The sequence below is a fragment of the Gigantopelta aegis genome, chromosome 6 (assembly GCF_016097555.1).
Source record: "Gigantopelta aegis isolate Gae_Host chromosome 6, Gae_host_genome, whole genome shotgun sequence".
Classification (NCBI taxonomy): domain Eukaryota; kingdom Metazoa; phylum Mollusca; class Gastropoda; order Neomphalida; family Peltospiridae; genus Gigantopelta; species Gigantopelta aegis.
The window spans coordinates 12,442,231-12,457,952 of NC_054704.1; the positions used below are offsets into that span (position 1 = coordinate 12,442,231).

General features: G+C 35.0%; 1 protein-coding gene across 1 annotated transcript in view; it reads left to right on the plus strand.

The window, feature by feature from the left end:
- The window catches only part of LOC121374376 (serine/threonine-protein kinase Nek1-like), a 53,391-nt gene that overhangs the window by 12,116 nt on the left and 25,553 nt on the right, over positions 1-15,722 (plus strand). Inside the window, exons 17-27 of the mRNA XM_041501477.1 lie at positions 142-216; positions 661-711; positions 3,265-3,409; positions 4,840-4,981; positions 5,179-5,287; positions 5,744-5,786; positions 8,237-8,301; positions 8,809-8,883; positions 9,523-9,582; positions 14,065-14,157; positions 14,850-14,899. Coding sequence (XP_041357411.1) covers positions 142-216; positions 661-711; positions 3,265-3,409; positions 4,840-4,981; positions 5,179-5,287; positions 5,744-5,786; positions 8,237-8,301; positions 8,809-8,883; positions 9,523-9,582; positions 14,065-14,157; positions 14,850-14,899 — 908 coding nt within the window. The remainder of the gene's footprint in view (positions 1-141; positions 217-660; positions 712-3,264; positions 3,410-4,839; positions 4,982-5,178; positions 5,288-5,743; positions 5,787-8,236; positions 8,302-8,808; positions 8,884-9,522; positions 9,583-14,064; positions 14,158-14,849; positions 14,900-15,722) is intronic.

Here is a 15,722-nt window from a genome sequence, read left to right on the forward strand (position 1 = left end):
TGTGAATTAATATGTATCTTACAGGTGGATTGAGTTTCTGCAAGCCATTTCTTCAGATTAGTCTAAAATATGTTTGACTGGGATTTGTAGCTTGGAACATTAAAAAAAAAAGATTCTACAGTTAAAATATTGTGTTTGCAGATTGCTCGAATAAACCATTCCCGAGAGGAAGGCTGGAAATGTGTGATGGACTCTATGAATTCTGATAGTGGCGATGTGAGTTTCTGTGCTAAAAATAATGATGTATTTTACGACTGGAAATGTGTTAATCCTAATCATTTTCAAACTAATAATAATTGACATAAAATTGTTACAGTAAATACCACATAAAACATCACTGAAAAGGTTTTTATCAATTAATCTTAGAATGTCAACTTAAAACATCAAAATCATGTTTGAAAACCCCCACCTATCCCTCTCTTGTTTGCCTCAAATTGTGGCAATAACTGTTACAGTAGTCATGATTATGTCTGTAATTGCATTAAACTGTTAAAGTAGTCATTATTATGTCTGTAATTGCATTAAACTGTTACAGTAGTCATGATGATGTCTGTAATTGCATTATAATAATGAAACCCCCAAAACTCCGACACTAAGCTTTTGTAATGAAGACGATGTCAACGTAAATAAGACCTGACACTGAAATTGTGTTTTTTACAGGACAAAGTTTCACCCAGAGAGGGAAACCAGCAAGCACTTGCTGCACCAAGGGTAAGACTGGAGTGTATGAGTTGTGTATGTTATTGATTAATAATGAAACAATAGAGTACTGACTATTCTCCCATCCCTAGCCATGCAAGACAGACTCATTCCATGAAGTCAGCCCATATGGAATAAATCTGTCTTGTATAGGCTATGATGTCATTACATTTAACAATGGGAGTAGTATGTCGTTGGTAATATATGACGTCATATTAATGCGAGTTGGTTAGTTTAGATCAGTATTTTGTTATTAAAATCTTTATAAAATATGTCTTGTTAATTTGTAGTGTTTAATTTTATTTAATACATGAAACAGATGAAGCAAATTTGGTTTGCTCGTGTAAAATAATGGTTTATTTATTGAATGAATGGAAGAAAAAGACTCCATCAGGCCTTGTCCCGGGTCAAACTTTCCATCACCTCAGGTGTACTTTTTCTATCCCACATGACCACATATGATGGAGTCTTATTATTCTCTCATCCTCGGGTATATGGGACAGAGCTGTCCCATGAAAGAAAGCTATGGAAGATATTTCTATCTTACATGGGATATCACATACTTGTGCTTGATATGACATCATTGGTAATACAAATGTATATGATGTCATATTAATGCAAGATGGTGATGTGAGGTCATCAGACAACAGTTTTAAATAAATGTTTTGTTATTAAAACCTTCATTATAAAAGCTATCTTGTTAATTTGTAGTGTTAAATTATATTTTACGCCTGAAAAAGGTAAATACAATAATGTAGTTTATTTATGATAAAATGGTCAAATAAAGAAGACTCCATCATATGCGGTCATGTGAGATAGAAAAAGTACACCCTCGGTGGTGAAAATGTCAAACTTGGGACTTGGCAAGCCTTGTCCCAAATAGAAATTTTCACCATCTCGGGTGTACTTTTTTTTAGCCCACATGACCACATATTATATTACATACTTATATTATTATAGTATAGAATTTGTGCAATATATAAGAAGTGACAAGCCTACTTATCTTTCCTCTGTTCCAGTCATCATGTGTATAGATAAATACACAGAACGTCATGTTGTTTATCCCTTCTATACCTGCAGATAGTCATTCATTGTAAATTAAAATATATAACTGCAAACATCTACGGTATCAGTGTGCTATCAATATATGTGTAGTCATTTAAAACATTAACACAGTATAAACATTCTAGAAAGGATATTTTTGGATTAAAAGGTTTTAGCGAGATGTTAATCACATAAAAATCTTTTACTTTTTAGACAAGAATTATGTTTGTCATAAAATTAGTTGTTTCTCATTCTTATATTTCAAATACATGTATAAGACTAAATATTTAGTATAGAATATGACACCAGATTTTAAATTTCTTTTCAATAATTAAGAAACCTTGCTACCAATTTTCAAAATGTGTTGACCATTCATTTCAACTACTTCCAGAAAGTTACTGCACTAAATATGTTTTGCTTCATTGCTTTTTAACTATGACTTGAGGATAGGTTCATATTACTAAAGTATATACAGGGCTCACGCGACCGGGCGAAGTGAACCAAAACTTCGCTCTGACCAGCCTGACTTCGCCGTGCCAGTCACCATAAGGCGAAATCTGTGTCACCTTTTAAAAAATAGTCGTCACTTGCAATGTACACATAACGGATGAATGGTGAAGAACTTGAGGAACACCTATTCATAGATAATAATTAAGTGTGAAGTGTCTGAGAGTTTGAAAAGAGACTGGTGCCACAAAATCATGCGACAGGCTCACAAAAACTGGTACACTGTCTAGCTCAGAAAACATCCATGTCTGGCACTAATAGTTGGCCTAAATGTGCTACTGACTGTTGAAGCGTATTGTCAGGCGAATGTGCTGGAAACTACAAGGGTGAGGATTTAGACTAAACTGGATCCCCAAGTCGCTAAAGTGCCCGTGTTAAGTGACCACTGTAAATTCTTTATTTGTGTTTTTTTATGTTAAACAACAGTGACAAGGTGCAGCAGATAAACAATGTACACACCTTCACGGATACTAGTACCCATTCCGTCTGACGACTCCACAGTGTATCAGTTAAGAAACTGTGACCATTGAACGCATTTAATTGCCTCTGGGTAATCTAAGCTTGACCTTGGTAAATTAATCTACTAGAACAATACTCTGCATGGAGTAGTTATTAAATGAAATGAGAAACGGTTAAATTAGTACTGTTCAATTACATGTCATTATTTCTAAAGAAGATGACATGTAGAAAAGTGATTTAAAAAAACAACAACTATAGAGCACATATCCATCAATTAGCAGTACATACGGTAAACAAAACAAAAAATAAAATAATAAAAATTAAAATACATATTGTAGAAGTTGCACCTGTATTAAGATAACTTCATTTTGCATATTTTATTTTTTGGATTAAAAATTCAAGTCTCCCTGTTGTTAAAAACTTTGCCCTCTCTAAAGTTTGAGAGAGAAGTGACTTCGCTCTATGATTTTGACCTCGCGTAAGGCCTGTATATAATACTGCACTGTATTTGTTGTGATTACAATCATTATGATACAATGTTTTTATTGTGTTTAGCAACCAGCTAACCAGAATAACCAGCAAGCAGGGCCGAGGGAGAAAGGCAAATATGACAAGTATCATGCCTATCTAGACAAAATACAGCAAGATCGAGGTGCAGCGAGAGTTCCGGACATACCGCAACCCGTGAACAAGAAACCAGGTGATTTTCATAGACCGCATCTTGAAATTTCTCTATATTAAAGAGAGCGTGATGAAGCTGTTGGTTAGAATGTTTGCCTGACATTGATTCGTCTTGCCAGCTCCCCCCACCCATAGTAAACCAATTATCCTATTCCAACCAGTGATCGGTTATTATAAGACTTGTTTGTATTATGTATTTCACAAAATTAGTAGAAAAGAGTAGCTTATGTGGAGATAGTGGATTTTGTCTTTTCTTTGTGACCTACTGGGGCCATAAGGTGCATCCTCCACTTTTTATGTTTACAAAATTTGTGTATATTACCTTGTGGCTGGCATTATTTAAATATTAACCATAGTACATTTTTCTAAAGTGTATAAAATATACACAGAGTAAGCTCACAACAGATAATTTAATATGAGATAGAATAGCACCAATACAAGGAGTCATCGCGGTATTTGGGGGGGCGCCAGGTGGGGGGGGGGGGGGGCGGCGCCTGGGGTGCTTATGTTGCAGGATCGAACCACATCAGTGGATCTATTCAACTGATTGGCTTTTCTTATTCCAACCAGTGCACCACAACTGGACAACGGTCGAGGTATGTGCTTTCATGTCTGTGGGAAAGTGCATATAAAAGATCTCTTGCTGCTAATGGAAAACTGTAGCAGGTTTTCTCTGATGACTATGAGTCAGAATTACCAAATGTTTGACATCCAGTAACTGATGATTAATTAATCAGTGTGCTCTAGTGGTGTCATTAAACAAATAAAAACAAACTAATGTTTTAACTCTGTGTTCCGGACAAAAATCGAGATGGCACCTTTTGGCTGTAATAGTTTGGCCACACTATTGTTTTTTTAATAACCACTGATTTAGCTTTTTTTCATTTTGTACATTATTTTCTTTTTCTCTCAGTAAGGCACCATCTTTAGTACTGAATTTAGGTACATATTATACAAGTTTAAATACTGTAGTACAGAAGTATTTTTATGTGTACCAGGTACATATTACGCAGGTATAAATACTGTATTACACAGGTATTGTAAACTGACTGCAAGTGTTTTTCCGGGATCAAATGGACAGTAACACCCGGAAAGCTAATGACGTCATTACAAAATGACGTCATTAGCAATTGGAACAGGTGAAGTTGACGATTCAAGGGTCTACAGTTAGATTGTAGCCAGGTATTTTTTTAAAGAAATACTAAATATACAGTTAGTTCCGAAGGAATACGATTCAGTTTAGAATGGACATAACCATATGGAATTTTAGATTTGCGGGTGTTACTGTCTATTTGATGACCGCAAATGTTTCATTTTTTACCTCAGGCTAATGCCTTCGGTCAAAAATGACATTTGCAGGATCAGATAGATAATAACACCTGCAAATCTAAAAACTCCACATGGTTATCTCCTAATTGAACAAGTATAAATTGATAGATTTGTTTCCAGGAGACTACATGCAGGCACCACCAGAAGCTGCCCGTGTTAATGAAGTGAAACCAGACAGAGATTTCATTAACCGGGCAATAAACCAACAACCTGCCGCAACACCTGTTGTCTTCAACCATGTTCAAGAAGCTGAAAGAAACAGGTAGAACATTTTTAGTATTGAAACACATGACTTTATTAATACTAGTCGAGATTTGAGATTTAACTAATGTATAATTGTAAATTCATGATCTGTCAGTTTAGATTGAGTTATGCAGATGTTAATTCTTAAATAATATTAAATGAATAAAAAGGTGATATTTGTTGTGTGTTGGTAATATTTAAGAAATTAATTTACAGAAGGTATGCAGCTGAAGCTGCAGAAAGGGCGAAGGTATTGGAAGACTTTATGCAGAGAAAACGAGAAGCTGCAATCAATAAACAGAGAGGGTTGAATGATGTGTATGGAGTAAGTTATTGCAATACGTGATAAAACATCTTACTTATTATATACTATAAGTATAACATAAAATAATTTAATATGCAAATTTCGGATATATGAAGTAAGTTATTGCAATACACGATAAAATCATATTAATCAAGTAATATAACAGTTAAATTTCAGATACTTGTAATAAACTACTACTAGCTTATTTAGCATCTCTCTTGAAAAATGAAAAAAGCTGAAAAATTAAAATGGATCATACAAGTTGATTTTATTGCATCTGGACATGCACATTTGTCTGTTTGCACTTGGCACACACTTTAGGGACCAAAGCGGTGAACAGTTTTTATGTTGTCACTGATTAGAGCATGTTGTAATTCCTTTTGTCTGTAAAACATGTGGTTCAGTATCTTTATTAGCAGATTCAGTGGAATTGCAGCCTAATATGATTACACGCTTGTTATATTTTTGTTTTTTCAGGCTCGACCTGGGTCTGCCCCTTCACAGCGACCACAACAACCAAGTAAGTGTATGGAGTATTCTGGTAGTGACACAGTTATAAATATTAAAACTTATTTAACCAGACCTTGCCTTTTAAGGTGTGCGTGTGCTATCGCGCTTGTACAGCGCACATAATTTCAATCTGGCGAGTGTGAAAAATAATGCACGTTACACTTAACAAATAGTGCATGTAAAATAATTTTGTATATTGATGTAGCTGATAGAAAGATCCGTTTAATAATACCAGAAAAAAAAGAGAAATGTTAGTGTCCATACAAGATTTTAATATATCACTGGTACTTATTTTTGCTATACAAATTGGAAAACTCAGGTTGAATAGACATCTTCGAAGTCGTACCAATCCGATCTTAAAAGGTCATTCCATATCGACTAACAGAGACTTTTTATTGACTAATTACATATCAAATATATTTTTCTGCATAAATTATTAGCGGTTGTATATTAAACATATTTCTGATCATTCTAATATTAGGTTAAATTTCATTTTATTTCATAAAAATGTTTTCCGTATGTACAAAATTATTTAAAGACAAAATCCAGTTTGGGCTTCTTACAAATATTAAGATGACCAGAAACACATTGAATATACAGACACTGATATTCTAAACAAGAAAATATATTTAATATGTAAGTTTAATTGTAGAAATATTTTATTAGTCGGAAACATCTTACAATATAGCAAACTCAGGAATGTCCCTTTAACTTCTTTGCCTATTTAATTTATTATTAATTAGAAACAGTCCACTTTTATAAGGTAATAGATCACAATGTCTCATAAGGATAACTCATTTATACTGTTCATATAGTTATGACAAAAAGAGAAAAGGGATTAAATTAAATAATGGCTTCTGTAGCCTACACAGATGAACTCGTTACAGAAATCAGCGAAGTCGGTCAAATTGTCTTGATTAGTTCATAACTGTTAGCCTACAAAACTTACATGAGGTCCCAAAAATGGCAATCGTGTAATTTTATACTTTTTAAAAAAAGAAGTGAAATTTAGACGGAATAATAAAAAGAAGGAAAAGAAATGATAATAGGTATGTAGGAATAAGCCAAGGTATTTTTTTTACGTCTATTATTTTTCTTTTTTATCTTTAAAAAAAAGCAAATAAAACTTTATTTAAATATTTGTATTTCAGCCAGAGGTTAATGAATGTACATGTTATTTATATATAGTAACAGTAATCAATGATCATTGCCGACTATTTAATTTTTGTTTTGTTTGTTAGAAAGTCACAGACCATGTGACTGGAACATGATATTGACCAATCAGAGCTATCGGGGTCAGATGATTTTTACTCTTGGCATTCTGCATGCACACGCTGGTCTACTTGACAACTTATTACACATTGATGATGGTGTCTAAAATTATGGGTTTTTTATTATCTTTATTATGGCATCCCACATTCAGAATAAAATCCTTTGTAATGACAGATTTTGTCAGAGTTTGTATATTTTTTTATCAACAACATTGGGGCCGTTTTAGGTCAATGAAGCGGTAGGTCAAATGACGTGTTACAAAATGCCACGTGAATGTCAATGTCCCAACCAACACTATCAATTGAAGTAATTGTAGGCCTACGTTTCACGAGTTATTTAATAATATGTTTTAATAATATGAGTCGGTAGTGCACACCTGAGATGCTTGGGTCATAGTTCATGAACCACATCCTCGGAACCAGTAGGTTTTCCCATCCCAACTATCCTAATCATGTTCGTTGTACATAATAATGAAAAAATTCAAGACATGTTGATTCCTATATACACATGTATGTTTAGTTGCACGTTCGTCAAACCATCGAACACTGAAAAGGTATATATATAATTGTTTGCATCAAATTATCTGAATAGTACATATTGTAATTAAAAAACCAAATTGTCTGCATCAGTGTATGCATGTCATAATTATATTTCTATAGTAGTACTCATGAAACTTTTTAATAAATTATAACTCCATTCCTGAAAGGGAAAAGAAGTCAGATTATACTAATGAACCAAACGACATAAAATTAGAAGAAAACATTGGTTTATTGGTTAATTTTTGCAACATATATGTCTCTGCATTTACATGTACCAATTACTTCATAAATTAATAATGATTGGTTTTCGCTCACCTTAGCATTTTGATGAGTACGACTTTTCACTCGACTAAGCGTTTTGAGTTGTGTGATTTTTCACTCGCCTTTGTTTTTCAAAAGCCAAAGACTGTTTAATGAAACAGGGAAGAAGAATCTATTAGTAAAGTCTATGTATACTTTTGGACAGTGAAAAATTAAACTATTCAGTGAAAGGGGATGTTTGGTGTTCCAAAATAAGAATAATGTTTTATTATAACTATGTTATAAAAAGTTTTATTAACTGACCTGTAATTGAATTATTAAGTGAAATATAAACAATGCTATTTTCTCTTAATTTTGAATGATTTTAAATTGATGTTATCTTAAACAGGACGTGCAGCTGGTAACAGAGCAGTAAATCAGCCAGCTACTCCAGGCAGAAACCGCGAAGAACAGGTGATCATGTTTCTTTCAGTTTTGTTGGAAATGTGCACAATAATTTGTATTTGTGGAATCGTAACAGCTACCAGTATTTAATATATGTTCATATTTCATGATCATTGGGTGAATATGATGATTTTCTTTGATGTCACATGTTTTTGTGTTGGTTGTGGATTCATACTAATCTAAATCGGCTGTGCTGTGAACTTAGTAAGACCATCTTTGGTAATCGGTTCTTACTGCATTTACTGATTTCAGTTTGTTTAACTTTTCCTGTATCATACTACCGAAATACGTCACTCTGATGTATATTTCACTCTCAATTTACCTACATCGGCATCTGAATAATTTTACCATTTAAAAGAAAAACTTCTCAATAAACAAAATCTAAAATTTAATTTGCATGAATACCTGTTCTATCTTTTGTCATTTTTGCAGTAAATACATCACAATGGCTACTCCTTGACTTTTACTCAGACAGATCATTATTCTATTTTATCGAACAAATTAAATATCTTTCAGGAGTATTTACAAAAACTTAGGCAAATCCGTGAACAAAATATGAAGGAGAGACGTATGTTACAGAACAAGATGAAGGTATGTTTGAATTTTTTTTTTTTTTTTTAAAACATTTAATTTCTGCTCCTAGTTTGTCTCTTTATCAAACTGTTTTCTGCCATTTCTTTTTGTCGCAGAATTAGAGATAACAAACTAATATCTTCGTTTTTTTTTTTTTTTTTTAACTGAATTAGAGATATAAAATATCTGTTTTGTTACCACACTTGAAATCTGTCATAGTGCTTAGACATACATTCCATTAGTATCAGGGTGCTGCCTACAAATTTATGAGTGGTGGTAATAATAAGCTGAAGGTGTGGAATTCATGATTATGCTACACTGACATAATATTATAAGTGTTGGTTGGAACTTTAAAATGCTGACCAAGCCCAGGTGGTGCCAGCCATTGTAGGCAGAACCCTGAGCATTATAAAGACAAATCATTGCTAAACATTAATTCTGACATACCTGTCTTAAATATTGTCTCTCCTTCTTTTTCTTCCTTTGTTTTTGCGCCTTTTAATGTGTTTGTGGTGATCACTTATTTATTTTATTGTCACATTTTAACCTATCTCTGATTTACTTTACTTACTGTCGTATTTGATTTTGTGTATCGTACATGTTGATGTTCTGTTAAGTTAAAATAGCTGTACACTTGCTTTTATGAAATATTAACAGCCTCAACACAATTCCAAGAAAGAAGCTGAAGAAAGGAGAAAAAAAATCCAAGCCCTTAGGGTATGTCCATGTAATCCCTGTTTACTTCTAACATGCATCCAAGCCAGTAGGGTATGTCCATGCAATCCCTGTTTACTTCTAACATGCATCCAAGCCAGTAGGGTATGTCCATGCAATCCCTGTTTACTTCTAACATGCATCCAAGCCAGTAGGGTATGTCCATGCAATCCCTGTTTACTTCTAACATGCATCCAAGCCAGTAGGGTATGTCCATGCAGTCCCGGTTTACTTCTAACATGCATCCAAGCCAGTAGGGTATGTCCATGCAGTCCCTGTTTACTTCTAACATGCATCCAAGCCAGTAGGGTATGTCCATGCAATCCCTGTTTACTTCTAACATGCATCCAAGCCAGTAGGGTATGTCCATGCAATCCCGGTTTACTTCTAACATGCATCCAAGCCAGTAGGGTATGTCCATGCAATCCCTGTTTACTTCTAACATGCATCCAAGCCAGTAGGGTATGTCCATGCAATCCCGGTTTACTTCTAACATGCATCCAAGCCAGTAGGGTATGTCCATGCAATCCCTGTTTACTTCTAACATGCATCCAAGCCAGTAGGGTATGTCCATGCAATCCCTGTTTACTTCTAACATGCATCCAAGCCAGTAGGGTATGTCCATGCAGTCCCGGTTTACTTCTAACATGCATCCAAGCCAGTAGGGTATGTCCATGCAGTCCCGGTTTACTTCTAACATGCATCCAAGCCAGTAGGGTATGTCCATGCAGTCCCGGTTTACTTCTAACATGCATCCAAGCCAGTAGGGTATGTCCATGCAGTCCCTGTTTACTTCTAACATGCATCCAAGCCAGTAGGGTATGTCCATGCAGTCCCTGTTTACTTCTAACATGCATCCAAGCCAGTAGGGTATGTCCACGCAGTCCCAGTTTACTTCTAACATGCATCCAAGCCAGTAGGGTATGTCCACGCAGTCCCAGTTTACTTCTAACATGCATCCAAGCCAGTAGGGTATGTCCACGCAGTCCCTGTTTACTTCTAACATGCATCCAAGCCAGTAGGGTATGTCCATGCAGTCCCTGTTTACTTCTAACATGCATCCAAGCCAGTAGGGTATGTCCATGCAGTCCCTGCTTACTTCTAACATGCATCCAAGCCAGTAGGGTATGTCCATGCAGTCCCTGTTTACTTCTAACATGCATCCAAGCCAGTAGGGTATGTCCATGCAGTCCCTGTTTACTTCTAACATGCATCCAAGCCAGTAGGGTATGTCCATGCAGTCCCGGTTTACTTCTAACATGCATCCAAGCCAGTAGGGTATGTCCATGCAGTCCCTGCTTACTTCTAACATGCATCCAAGCCAGTAGGGTATGTCCATGCAGTCCCTGTTTACTTCTAACATGCATCCAAGCCAGTAGGGTATGTCCATGCAATCCCTGTTTACTTCTAACATGCATCCAAGCCAATAGGGTATGTCCATGCAGTCCCTGCTTACTTAGTGTCCTCACATGCATCCAAGCCCTTGGGGTATGTCCATGAAATGCCTGTTTACTTCTAACATGCATCCAAGCCAGTAGGGTATGTCCATGCAATCCCCGTTTACTCCTAACATGCATCCAAGACAGGGTATGTCCATGCAATCCTTGTTTACTCCTAACATGCATCCAAGCCAGTAGGGTATGTCCATGCAGTCCCTGTTTACTTCTAACATGCATCCAAGCCAGTAGGGTATGTCCATGCAATCCCTGTTTACTTCTAACATGCATCCAAGCCAATAGGGTATGTCCATGCAGTCCCTGCTTACTTAGTGTCCTCACATGCATCCAAGCCCTTGGGGTATGTCCATGAAATGCCTGTTTACTTCTAACATGCATCCAAGCCAGTAGGGTATGTCCATGCAATCCCCGTTTACTCCTAACATGCATCCAAGACAGGGTATGTCCATGCAATCCTTGTTTACTCCTAACATGCATCCAAGCCAGTAGGGTATGTCCATGCAATCCCCGTTTACTCCTAACATGCATCCAAGACAGGGTATGTCCATGCAATCCTTGTTTACTACTAACATTCATCCAAGCCAGTAGGGTATGTCCATGCAGTCCTTGTTTACTTCTAACATGCATCCAAGCCAGTAGGGTATGTCCATGCAGTCCCTGTTTACTCCTAACATGCATCCAAGCCAGTAGGGTATGTCCATGCAATCCCTGTTTACGTCTAACATGCATCCAAGCCAGTAGGGTATGTCCATGCAGTCCCTGTTTACTTCTAACATGCATCCAAGCCAGTAGGGTATGTCCATGCAGTCCCTGTTTACTCCTAACATGCATCCAAGCCAGTAGGGTATGTCCATGCAGTCCCTGTTTACTCCTAACATGCATCCAAGCCAGTAGGGTATGTCCATGCAATCCTTGTTTACTTCTAACATGCATCCAAGCCAGTAGGGTATGTCCATGCAATCCCTGTTTACTTCTAACATGCATCCAAGCCAGTAGGGTATGTCCATGCAGTCCCTGTTTACTTCTAACATGCATCCAAGCCAGTAGGGTATGTCCATGTAATCCCTGTTCACTTAAAAGTTAAAGCTATTGTTTAATAAAATAAATGATCAATCTACAAAAACTGGGAAAACAAATCAGTTATCAATTTTGGGAAAACATTTATCTAATGCCTTTTAAAATAACAAAATTGCAATCATTTCAATATAAAATCATTAAATCTAATATATTTTACCAACAGCAAATTAATTGAAAACAAAATTATGTACATTTTGTTGTGAAACTAAAGAAATGATTATCATATATTTGGGAATGTTATTATGTTTGACCTATTTGGTATTGTTTTCTTGATGAATTAAAATCAAAATGTAGTATCCTGATACTTGACAGAATTGATATATTTTTCTTTACTCTTTTTGAGGATAATGCAAATATTGGTTATATTAATTTGAATTTATTTCTGACCACCAAATGTTATTTCATGCGTAGAACTTATAAGATGCTATAAACAAATTGAATCATACTCACTATTTATAACCTCAACAAAAATAAGAATTGAAAAAAATAGGAATGATTAGAAAATGCACTTTCATTCATTGTAAAATCATATTATTTAATAAACAATTTACAAACAAAATTTTATTTATGTAAAATTTAATGTGTTATATTGTGCATTTGAAAGTTTTTTTAATAAAAAAATATTAATTGAAAAAAAAAAAACTTAACTTTAATAGCCTTAAATGCAAGCAAATCTTAAGTGTATGGTATGTACATACACTCCCAGTTTACACAGTGTTTTGTCTACTTTATCGAGACTAGATGTGATTGTTCTATACCATTGGTGCTTAAATGAACTCTCCACTCCCCAATTCCCTGATCTGTAACTCTGTAATCCCATCCTATTTTTTTGTATAGGTACATGTACAGTACATATACAGAACTTCACACACGTTGTTTTCACTTCCTATTTATTGCACAAGTTTATTTTGTGCAAGAATATATACCACAAGACTGCAAAATAAACAAGTGCAATAAATAGGAAGCAAAAACAACGTATGTGAAGTTCCGTATTTACTACATACCTTCTTTTATGTTTTACAAAAATTGGTTTTTAATTTAACGTCATAACAACACTTTGTTCATCTATGATCAGAACTCCTATCATGGATTTACTTAACGTTAAGAATCTTACTCTGCGGCAGCCTTGTGTAATGTTTCAAATACGATGTGACGTAATTTGCAAATCATCTATGACGTCAGTAAATAAAGGCACTAACTGCAGTAAAAAGAAAAAGGGAATCCCCCGTTTAAAAGTTCTGGTTTATATCCCAAATATGTGCGATACAAAATAAATTTATCACACGGTTTCAAAATGTCTTTATCACTATAGTAAGTTTGAATAGGTATGTAATAAAATACAATACAAAATGTGGTATTAACATGCTTACATTGATGTATACATATAATTATTAATATTATATACATATAAATACAGTCTGGTGACCCAGCAATAATAAAGCTAATGATAAGAATAATGAACGACTAAATATATACATTACACAAATTTTTCCTCAGAAATAATAACCCACATTTTAACAACAGCTACATACAGATAAACTGATATAACATGGGCAGAATGTGAATAGGCAATTTCTGGTTTAAGTGTCAACTGAAGACTAATCTAGGAGTTAGCATTATAACTGTATGTACATGCTGCATTTGATGAAGTCTGTACACAATGTAAGTTTGAATTCAGACTTACATACAGTGTCTGTCTGTCTTCAGAAGATGGGGTATTGTTGTAAAGAGCATGGGATTTTGTTGTTTTGTTTTAACTTCATTGTATTCTTTTCAAGAATCTCACATTTTGCTTGACACGTTGTCAGTATGTCATGATCTTTTCACTTTTATGTGTTTAATGCATCCACACAATATATGTTAGTATTAAATGAAATATTTTTAATATTTATGCTGTTGGTATATACTGGTAGCTAGATTTAAATTATTAGAATTGTATTTGTTACCACAGCAACAGGCTGATGAATGGGCTCAGAAAAAGAAAGATCAGCTGGAAAAAGAGAAGAAGGAGATAATTGACAGAATGAAAGCGAGAGAACAATATGTAAGAAGTGCTGTCATGTCTTGTTGCAAACGTGTTGACTATTGTGGGGTTTTTTAATGCTCTGAAAGGCATAATGAAGAGAGAACACTGTGTTATACTTCTTGCCATTTATTTTGTAAGTTCTAAAATGCAATGGGAAAATGTATGGATAGAAAGAAAGCTAAATAAGTGTCTTACGTCTTATCTTAAACATGTTACCAATTATTTCTTCACATTGAGACACTTCTGAAGGCAATTAAGCAACTTTAGACTTGATAAGTACTTGGGTTGATAATGGTCATGGAATATTAACTTTTGATCCACAACTGATATATTAAAAACCCTAGTCTATGCTAACCTGTCTGTGGGATGTCCATATACAAATCTTTGTGCTAGTAGAATTTGTGATAAAAGCAGGTCTTAACTCATTAACCTGACAGACCATCCATGCAGCCAAATTCATGCAAAGGACAGCAATGGACTTACTTGAAATTTAGCTGAATATAAGCATGAATAAAAATGAATTAGATTTTCAAAAAAATATATTGTGGTTTAAATATGTATTTTTACATTCAGACCTGAAGCATCTGTGTATGGTCAAATGTAAGGATCCAGTATGTCATAACTTGATAAAACTTAAAATCTTAAAGCATCTCACCATTAGGAGTATTGATATAATTATAGTTTTCTTAATGCTTATTTTGTGTTTTCAGATGAAACAGAGGGAAGCAGAAGCCAAGCAACAGAAGCAGGCACAATCAAGGTGCATGTCAGCCATTTTTATTGTGTATTTCATAACTCAGTTCATGTTATATTTGTATAAATACAAAGAAAGGAAAGGAATACATGTTTAATAACGCCTCAGTAAGAGATCATTTATATGCACTTCCCCATAGTCTTTCATGTGCCAGTCATTGGGATGAGAAACATCAAGTCTTGAGCACATTAGTTAATTAATTGGATGTCAAACATTTGGTAACTGACATAGAGTCTTAGATAGGAAACCCGCTACATTTTTCCATTAGCAGCAGGAGATCTTTTATATGTACTTTCCCACAGACAGGAAAGCACATACCACGGCCTTTGACCAGTGGTGGTGCACTGGTCGGAATGAGAAAAAACCCCAGTCATATGAATGCATCCACTGAGGTGGTTTGATCCTGCATTGCAAATACCTCAGGCGAGTGCTCAACCGACTGAGCTAAATCTCGCCCCCTCCATCAAGAGCGATCGATCCTTTGATTCATACCTCAAGCAACTGAATCACACGAGTGCTCCATGACTGGCATATCAAAGGCCATGGTATGTGCTGTCCTTTCTGTGAGAAAGTGTATATAAAATATCCTTTGCTGCAAAAGGAAATATGTAGTGAGTTTCCTCTAAAGACTACATAAAGATTATATGTGAGAATTAGAAACTGACATCCAATAGCCGATGATTGAGTAATAAGTGCTCTGTTAGTGATGTTCAAGAAAACAAACGTTAACTTTTCTACTGCTGAGCTATATTCTGACCCTAAAGATGAAGAATGCACTTTGCTTATTCCATGTACAATACATCTTTGATGTATACATGCTGTAAAGCTT